Source organism: Aotus nancymaae, unplaced genomic scaffold (assembly GCF_030222135.1).
Source record: "Aotus nancymaae isolate 86718 unplaced genomic scaffold, 86718_ANA_hifiasm-v0.15.2.pri h1tg000193l, whole genome shotgun sequence".
In the NCBI taxonomy this organism is placed as follows: Eukaryota; Metazoa; Chordata; class Mammalia; order Primates; family Aotidae; genus Aotus; species Aotus nancymaae.
In genome coordinates this window covers 129,298-138,968 of record NW_026988608.1, presented here as the reverse complement: position 1 = coordinate 138,968, position 9,671 = coordinate 129,298, and the positions used below count along the sequence as shown (strand labels likewise).

The 9,671-nt window shown below is 56.5% G+C and overlaps 1 protein-coding gene across 1 annotated transcript; it reads left to right on the top strand.

Annotated features, from left to right (window-relative positions):
• Nucleotides 1-268: 268 nt before the first annotated feature.
• On the top strand, nucleotides 269-8,527 carry CYP2E1 (cytochrome P450 family 2 subfamily E member 1). The gene is made up of 9 exons (XM_012474227.2): nucleotides 269-479; nucleotides 1,277-1,436; nucleotides 4,069-4,218; nucleotides 4,614-4,774; nucleotides 5,161-5,337; nucleotides 6,164-6,305; nucleotides 6,513-6,700; nucleotides 7,187-7,328; nucleotides 8,202-8,527. Exons 1-9 carry the CDS (start codon nucleotides 303-305, stop codon nucleotides 8,384-8,386), a joined length of 1,482 nt encoding a protein of 493 aa, XP_012329650.1. The 5' UTR covers nucleotides 269-302; the 3' UTR covers nucleotides 8,387-8,527.
• Nucleotides 8,528-9,671: the final 1,144 nt, after the last annotated feature.

The window sequence follows — 9,671 nt, the reverse complement described above, 5'->3', positions numbered from 1 at the left end:
TTCGCCCCCAGCCCAGGGACACAGGCTGGCGACCTGTCCCTGGATGTGTTTACCGGCACAGCACCAGGTGCCAGCTCCATCCTCGCCAGGTCACTGGGTGGAACCTCTGGGGCCACCACTGAGGGCATCAGCCTTTGAAATGATGGCCAACAGCAGGTAATGATAAACTAATAATTTGGGCTAGAGGAGAAGGAAGACGGCATTGGTCGGTGGGTCACCCTCCTTCTCAAAACACAGCATAAAAAGCCCCACGTTTCTCCAGGGTCGTCCTCCCAGGCTGGCGGCCGGCCCCCAGCGGCACCATGTCTGCCCTCGGCATCACCGTGGCCCTGCTGGTGTGGGCGGCCATTCTCCTGCTGGTGTCCATCTGGAGGCAGGTGCACAGCAGCTGGAATCTGCCCCCAGGGCCTTTCCCACTTCCCATCGTCGGGAATCTCTTCCACTTGGAATTGAAGAATATTCCCAAGTCCTTCACCCGGGTAAGAGAAATATTGTTGATTTTAGGGAGAATAACTCAGAAATTGGATCTGGTATGTGTGCATTCAACTCACTTGCAGACAAACTGTGGTTGTTCGATACCAGCCTGTTATGAATTAACTGAATTGACAGCATCCTGGAGTGACACTCAAAACGTGTCGCCCAGCTGGAGCCCTGAGCCCCCCCGCGCCTGTGCCTCCTCTGGGGCTGATGACGGGGAGGCCGGCGAGGCCCGGCTGCTGCGACGCCGGGATAACCGCGCTCACGGCCGGATGCGCACCGGCTGGGCGTCAGCCCGCGTGTGCCAAAGCGCGAGTTGGAACGTGAAGTGTGGGGCCCGCGCGTGTGGCACAGTGTCCGCCGCCTACGACGGCCGTGAACACTGAACCGGCTAACAAACCTAAAAATTAAACGAGCCGATAACGCCGCCAGCACAGAGCAGGCGCTGGGCGTTCGCGTCTTGGAGCGTGCGCTCTGCGGGGCGCGGGCTGGCGGCGGGTCCCGAACCTTGACTCTGCAAGCGAGCGACGGGGTGGCTGGTGGGCGCGCCTCAGGGAAGGGACTCGAGCCGGGGGCCGCGGAGGGGGCCGAGTCCGGGCGGGGGCGGAGCGGGGCGGCCGGGTGCGCAGATGGCCCGTCCCGCGCGCCCCGCAGACGCAGCAGCCCCTTGCGGGGAGGGTAGCCCCCACGCCGGGCTGGACAAAGACCGGCTCCCCACGCGCGCCCCGGTTCTCCGGAGCAACGGCGACGGCCGCGCGGCAGGGGCGTGACTTCCAACCCGCGGCCTCGGTCTCCGCAGCTGGCCGAGCGCTTCGGGCCGGTGTTCACGCTGTACCTGGGCGCGCGGCGCGTGCTGGTTCTGCACGGCTACGAGGCCGTGAGGGAGGCGCTGCTGGACCACAAGAGCGAGTTCTCGGGCCGAGGCGAGATCCCCGCGTTCCAGGCGCACAAGGACAGGGGTGAGTCCGCGTCCCGGGAGCGGGGCGGGGGGCGCGCGCGCCCCGGGGCAGTCACGGGCGCCAGGCTCGTCGGCGCGGGCCGAATGCTACAGTCGCCGTAATATGACAGCAACGGCATCCGAAGGACGGTTCGGGCGGTGGCCCCGCGCGCTGCCTGCTGCGCGACGCGCCCTGAGTCGCCACCGAGTCCGGCCTCCAGGCCACCCGGCCGGCGAGTTTACAGGGATCGGCGGCGGGGCCGCTTCTGAGCCGGAGGCGCCTCCCGCACCCCCACGTCCCGCCTCTCGGCCCGCAGGCTCCTTCGGGGAGCGCGTCCCTCCTCGTCCACGGCCCGGGCACAGGTGGCTTCTGCCGCCGAGGTCCCCTCACCCGCGCTGAGGCGCCAGAAGCTGGTGACCTCCAGAGAGGGGCTCTGATGTCCCGCCGGGGTGGATGTTCTGAGACCAGGAAGGGGGAAGAGACCCACTGAAGCCCCGTCTCCAGCCTCACCTCTGCCGTCCCTCCTCCGCCCTCCCTGTCTCCAGAGCTCCGAGTTCAGCACACACAGAAAGCGGCGTGTTCCCTCTCCAGGGAGAGCAGGGCTGGGGGCTGGAGGTCTGGCTGGTCTTGATCTGAGCGTTCTCCCAGCCCCCTGGCTTCAGACCCCAGCGCGGCGGGGCCGCTCCCTCTTTCCTGCTTCCAGACCCGGCCTGCTTCTTCCTCCTCCCTCCCTCCCTGCCCTGCAGGGGCTTTCAAAGTCGATTCGAAATAAACAGTGTCCCACATGGAAGCCTCTAGTTCTTCGAGTCAACTTTGATGCCGAGGCTCCAGAAAGCCTTTGCCACTCTGTGTGGAATTTTTAAATCCGAGAGCTGGTGTTTTTGCCCTGTTTGTCCGGTCTACGTTTCCGGGTTAGATTGTGTCACAATTAGTGTCATTTGCTTCTCCTTCTACATTGCGGGGTTTTACTTCTCTGGGGTTCCCAAAAACAAAATTAACCATCTCAGTCCTTGTCGCTAACACAGGAAACGCGTTACCGGAGGAGGGCCCCGGTTCTGCGGTTGAGGAGCTCAGTTCTGGTTCCCGGAGCCCTTATCTGCCACCCACGGTCCAAGGCAGAGTCCGAGGCAGCAGGGCGGGGCGCGCGACTTGCATCTCCACAGCTCGGGCTCGAGGGGACATTGCTGCCTCTGCCTGAGGGCTCTAAAGTTTCATTTGTGTATCACCCACAGGGCCCAGACTGGTGGAAAATTAGCAGAGCCCTGGGCATGGGCTGCACCCGGCCCTGGAGGGACAATGACGACAATGTTCCTTATTAGCATAACAGTGAGCACAGGCTGTGTGACAGTCTGCCAGAGGAACTGCCCAGTCCTTTCAGAAAAGTACATAAAACGGAGACAGCTCGGATCCCAACCTAGATTTTTAACTTGTTGAACAGCTGTCTAAATGGGTCATCCCGGCATACCCTGCACTCAGCATGACCACGTCTGCCTGTCCGCCACCACCACCACCATCGGCAACCTCCCCCCAGCCCCGTCTCCTCAGTCTTAGTCCTTCCTCCCACTATTCAGGCTGAAATGAAACCCTCAGTCCAGCCTGCACCCCTGCCCCGCCCACCTCAGCTCATCTGCCCCCCCACCCCTCTCAGGCCGGCCAACCTTGCTTCTGGAACAGGTGAGCGCTTTCTGAGCGCCCCGCAGGCGCCTCCCAGGCGTGGTCAGTGGTCAGTGGTCAGTCAGCTAATGAAGCTGCTTAGGATATGACCCTTGTTTACTGCAGAATGCTCAGAGCTGGCAGGATGTCGGAAATGCAGGAGCTACCCAAAATGTATTTGCTGAGGAAATGATGATGGACACAAGGAACACACACAGAGAGCGAGGCAGAGAGGGCAGGGGGCCCCTGAGGTGTGAGGGGTGAGGCTGGGAGTGTGTAGAGGACGAGGGATAATGTCAAGGTTCCTATCTGGGAGAAAATGAAAAGGTTTATAGTTAGCTGAGATAAAGGTGGGGATATGTGAACATTCTTAAAGAATACAAAGTTTAGATGTGTTGATTCCAAATGTGCTCCTACTCCCAGGATGATCCAGCAGGCTGCTCTCGGGAGGAGAGACAGGGCAGGGCCAGGCCTTGACAGCTCAGAAGGGACAGTTCTTGGGTTTCCCAGCTCTGATGCTTTGCACAGTCAGGGGCTTGTGTGACCTGCCAGATTTTAGTGAAGAAACTTGCCGTGGAGCCGGACAGCTGCAAATTGAGGCGTGTGTGGTGTGAGGGTTAAACACCCTGTGAGAACAGAATGGCTGGCTCTTCAAGGATTTTGTTGGTAGACAGGAAAGACGTGGGAGGTGTTCTTGGAGTGGTTTTATTTAACATGGGGAAGACTCAGCAGAAAGGGAAAAGAAAGAAGCTTAGTTGACAGCATGAAGAGCGCCCAGGAGAGGTTAAATGTGATTTAAAAACCGCAGTGCAGACTGCGAGGACCCCAGAAAGGCTTCCCCCAGAACCCGACCAGCAAGTGGCCTGTGCTGGCAGCTCCCATGCCCCTCCGTCACTTCGTTACACACCTGCAAACCTGCTCTGCTCTCCAAGGCCCTCTCTAGCCCGTCTCTCCCCAAAATGGGCCTTCAGAATAACCCTCGCTGGCCCCTCTGCCTTAGGCATTATCTTCAATAACGGGCCGACCTGGAAGGACATCCGGCGGTTTTCCCTGACCACCCTCCGGAACTACGGGATGGGGAAACAAGGCAACGAGGGCCGGATCCAGAGGGAGGCCCAGTTCCTGGTGGAAGCGCTCAGGAAGACCCAGGGTGTGTATCTGCTGCCCAGCAGGGCCCGGTCCTCACGCAGGCCAGGGGCACGGGGAGCCCCGGCCGGGACCCCTAGACCACATCCGAACCACAGGGACCTACGGACGAGAAGAGGGTCTCAGGAGTCCCCAGACACGGTGCTTACAACTCTAGCTTCCAGCCACACAGTTCAGGGAGCAAGTGGAGCCGTTAAGCACGTGACTTGTATCCTAAATGCTGTCACAAAGCGAGGAAGCCCCAGACAGATTCAGACATTCACTGTCTTTTGTAAATGGCCAGTTTTCAGAGTGCCTCCTCACAGGCCTGGGTGAGCCCCAGCAGGTGACCGAGTGGGGGAGGAGCCCCCCGGGTCTCCTTGCGCCCGTCCCCCGACGGTCTGGCTGCCTGTTTTCCAGGCCGGCCTTTCGACCCCACCTTCCTCATCGGCTGCGCGCCCTGCAACGTCATAGCCGACATCCTCTTCCACAAGCGTTTTGACTACGATGATGAGAAGTTTCTGAGGCTGATGCATTTGTTTAATGAGAACTTCCAGCTGCTCAGTACGCCCTGGCTCCAGGTGAAGCCGTGTTCCTTTCTAATCATCGTCAATTGTATACTTTACATTAGAAAAAGAAGGAAAATTCAAGTTATATGTGATAGGCCTGCAAAAGCCAGAGAACATAGCTTCAGGGAGAGCCCAAATATTCTCCCCAGAGACATCTCTGGGCTCCTATGCACCCCTTTGCTAACCTTAGGATACGTATCGACCTATGTGTGCACATTTGCACCACAGAATTTGCACTGCTGAGGAGAATGGTGCCCAAGAAGGACACTGTTGACCCAAAACATTCCAAATAAACAATTATTTCAGCCACAAATTCAGGTTTGGAGAAAGTTGTTGGTTCAACACACGCAATTACATTGCATCCAGAAAAAAATAGTGAAATATTTTTCTCTCTCTAGCTTTACAATAATTTTTCCAGCTATCTCCACTACTTGCCTGGAAGCCATAGGAAAGTCATAAGAAATGTGGCTGAAATAAAAGAGTATGTGTCTGAAAGGGTGAAGGAGCACCACCAATCTCTGGACCCCACCTGCCCCCGGGACCTCACCGACTGCCTGCTGGTGGAAATGGAAAAGGTAGGCTCGGCCCTCCCGTGAGGTGGGCTCTCCGGGGTGGGCAGGGAGCGTGCGTTTTGGATCTGCGGTGTGACCTGCCTCTGGCCGCAGCACGGTCTCAGTTTCACACACACGCTTGGCTTCAGCATGACCATTGGCACAAGCCAGCTGCCTGGCTGCCAAGCCGGCCTAGTGGTTCGGAGTGGCGTGGGTGGGCCCTTTAGCCCCCTCCAGGCCCTGCTGCCCAACGCTTTCTAGTCCACAGACTTTGAGAGTTGCATCTTGTCTGAGGAGAAGCCCTCAGCATTCCTTGTGGGCATGTACTCCCCATCTGTGCACACCTCAGGACTTCCAGGCCTCCCCAGCTTCATTCACCTGCAGCCCTCAGGGTCCCCTGCCCCCTGCCCAGCATGGTGAAGCTTCTTGTCCCCTTGTCTTGTCCTTTTGTGGCTCGAGAACATGTGGATCCACACTGATTTCCCGGGGCTGCCTGAGCACCTCCTCCACCAGTTTGGCCTCTCACGGCAGCAGACGCTAGCCCTGCAGCAGGAGGGGTTAGCAGGGGCCCTTCAGCTCCTGCCTGAGCTGTGACCAGGGTCAGGGGCATCTCACGTCTCCCAGGATGGCCTGTGTGCCCCGTCCTGCCTTCAGCGGATTTCCCGAGGCCTCAGTTTCCCTGGCTGTGAGGTGGAGGTGACCCTGTATCTCACAGCTCCGAGTTGCAGTTCCACCGGGGGGACCCCTCGGACACTGTCTCCTTTGTCCCCGTGGACCCGGGAGGTGGCTGGTCCTGTGCTGAAGGGAGACAGGCAGCTCCTTCTCCTCCCGTCTGTCTCTGGCATCACAGGAAAAGCCCAGTGCAGAACCCTTGTACACAATGGACGGTATCACCGTGACCGTGGCCGACCTGTTCTTTGCGGGGACAGAGACCACCAGCACCACTCTGAGATATGGGCTCCTGATTCTCATGAAATACCCTGAGATCGAAGGTAGGCAGGTGACCGGCGGGACACCAACAGGTCCGGGGTCAGATGGGTGGATGGAAGGACGGATGGGAGGGCGGGCGGTGGGCGGACAGAGGGAGGGGTGGATGGATGTGTAGGCAGTAGATGGATAAAAGGGTGATCGGCTAGATGGTGGATGTCCCATTGGCCAGGAGCCAGGTCCTTAAATTTGTCCCATTCATATCTTGGCAGAGAAGCTCCATGAAGAAATTGACAGGGTGATTGGGCCAAGCCGAACCCCCGCCGTCAAGGACAGGCTGGAGATGCCCTACGTGGACGCTGTGGTGCATGAGATTCAGCGGTTCATCAACCTCGTGCCCTCCAACCTGCCGCACGAAGCAACCCGAGACACCATTTTCAGAGGATACGTCATCCCCAAGGTCAAGCATGAGCCTGGCGCGCACAGCGCGAACACCATCCTGTCCGCTCATTGCCTTCCTGCCAGGGGGCGGGATGGGGGCCCAAAGACCCTTCGCTTTGGCAGGGGGCGCTGAATGGAGGAGCCGGCCCCCACGCCCACCCTGAGGAGTGCGGCTTCCGCAGCAGTGCTCACGTCGGTCTGGTGACCAGACAGCTGGCTGAAGTCTGCAAAAGTGCCTCAGCGGGCAGTCCCTGGGACTCATGGACTCTAATACCGGGAACAAACCATCACAGCCAGCCCCGGCGTTAATCTTGTGATTTCGCCTCCATTTAGACCTGACCCCTGACCGCTTTCTATCTAGTCCTTCCCTGAGCAACTCCCTCAACTGGAAATATGCTACCGTATATCACATAATACTCACAGCAGCTTCTTCACGGGGGGGCGTCCGGATGAAAGCCCACATTTTGTTAACGTGACTCACTGAGACGGTCTTTGTTTCTTCCAGGGCACAGTCATAATTCCAAGTCTGGCCTCCGTTTTGTATGACAACCAGGAATTTCCTGATCCAGAAAAGTTTAAGCCAGAACACTTCCTGAATGAAAACGGGAAGTTCAAATACAGCGACTATTTCAAGCCGTTTTCCGCAGGTAAGAAAGACCAGAGGCAGGGCACATGCCCTTGAGGAGCAGCCCGCACGCCTCGCCTGCGCTCCACGTGTGCTCTGCCCTCACCCCAGGCCCGCACTGACACCCGAGCCCACTGTGCCCGCTGTCTGTTGGCCACGAGACCCACACGTGCTCCTCCCTGTTCAGAGAACGTCCGTAACATCCTCCAGCTGCCCTCCTGGGAATGAAGTGGCCTGGGTGGACTTTCTTCCCAAAGACTAGACATTTCACACCATTCATTGCTAAATTCTGTTTCTATTTTAACAAGACTTAGTGAAAAGGTCTCAAAACCATATTACCCAATTCTTCCTGATTTTAAACCAGAGCTGCTAAACAAAATCTAACGTTTGGTTACCTAGAATCATCACAGGAAGCATCAAAGCCTTCCTGGGATGTGACTCCGTGACTCTCTTTGAGACACTGGTCCTTCCCAGGGCCTCATCTTAGGGATTGCTGTGAGAGAAGATCACACAACCAACTCTATACTTTTAACACCCAGTGCGGGAGCCCCAGCTTCTAACAGGGCCCTACTTCCCTCCTGTGGGCATCGCTGGTGAACCCTGGGGGTGCCTTCTTTTCTGGGCAGAGACGGTCTTCCCAACTTAACATAGGTTTTTGCAGTTGAGCTCTGGATAACTGAGGTTGCGTGAAGGCTGGTCTCTGAATAAGTCAATGTCGCTGGTATTCGTCCACTCGAGTACATTTTGTGCTTCTTTTAATAGGCAGAGGGGTGGGCCCTGCCTTGTGACGCCATTTGCCCACAGCCTCCCCTCGCACGTCCCCCAGTCTCACTGCTAACACTGTCGCGTCTCTGAAACTCCCTCCGTGTCTCATCGGTACCATTGTTCCTTCCAGGAAAACGCGTGTGTGCTGGAGAAGGCCTGGCTCGCATGGAGTTGTTTCTGTTGCTGTCTGCCATTTTGCAGCATTTTAGTTTGAAGTCTCTCGTGGACCCAAAGGATATTGATCTCAGCCCTGTAAAGATTGGGTTTGGCTGCATTCCACCACATTACAAACTCCGCGTCATTCCCCGCTCATGAGTGTGAGGAGGACACACGCATTCCTGAGCCCCCCACTTTCAAGCAAGTTTTCAAATTGTTTGAGGTCAGGATTCCTCAAACCTATTCCTTTCTTTGCATATGAATATTTGAAAATAAACATTTTCCTGGAATATAAACAAATCATCACATGATTATTTTACCTGTACATTACGTCATGGAATATCTTATTTGTTGAAGTGATTCTCACAGAGAGAGGTTTCTGTTTGTTTGTTTGAGATGGAGTTTTGCTCTTATTGCCCAGGCCAGAGTGCAGTGGCTCGATCTCGGCTCACTGCAATCTCTGCCCCCTGGGTTCAAGTGATTCTACTGCCTCAGCCTCCCGAGTAGCTGGAATTATAGGCGCACAGCTAATTTTTTGTATTTTTAGTAGAGATGGGGTTTCGCCATGTTAGTCAGGCTGGTCTGGAACCCCTGACCTCAGGTGATCCACCCACCTCGGCCTCCCAAAGTGCCAGGATTACAGGCATGAGCCAACGTGCCTGGCCACAGAGAGGTTTTAAACATAACTTTCATATTATCGAGAAGCTCTTAAATCTAGGATCACATCACTTCAGTGTCAGAAACATATTGAGGTGGGGAATTTGTATTAGTTTTCTCTGAAGGGGCGGAGCCAGTAGGACAGATGTGTATATGCAGGGAGTTTGTTAGGAGAATTGACTCACAGTGTCACAAGGCGAAGTCACACAACAGGCCGTCTGCAAGCCGAGGCGTGGACAAGCCAGTTCCAGGACCGAACCTCAAAAGTAGGGAAGCCGGCAGTGTAGCCTTCAGTCTGTGGCCGAAGGTCCAAGAGGGTCCCTGGCAAACCAGTGGTGTAAGAACTTGGAGTCTGATGTTCGAGGGCAGGAAGCATCCAGCGTGGGAGAAAGACAGAGGCCGGGAGACTCCGCAAGTCTGCTCTCCGGGCTTCTCCTGCCTGCTTTATTCTGGCCCCGCTGGCGGCTGATGAGATGACGCCTGCCCAGATTGAGAGTGGGTCTGTCTCTCCCCGTCCACTGACTCAAGTGTCAGTCTCCTCTGGCCGCACCCTCTCAGACACACCCAGGAACAAGACTTCAATTCAGTCAAGTTGACACTCAGTATTAACCATCACGGAATTGTTTGAGTGCAGGGCGAATTTCCTTTCCTGCTCTGTCATCTCAGCACAGGCATCAGATGGGAACACCGACAGGTGCTGACCCTTAACACTTAGAGGATGTCACTTTCTCAAGATATAAAACCCTCTAGTTAAAGGCTCTCATATGACTTTAAATGAGATAAAATT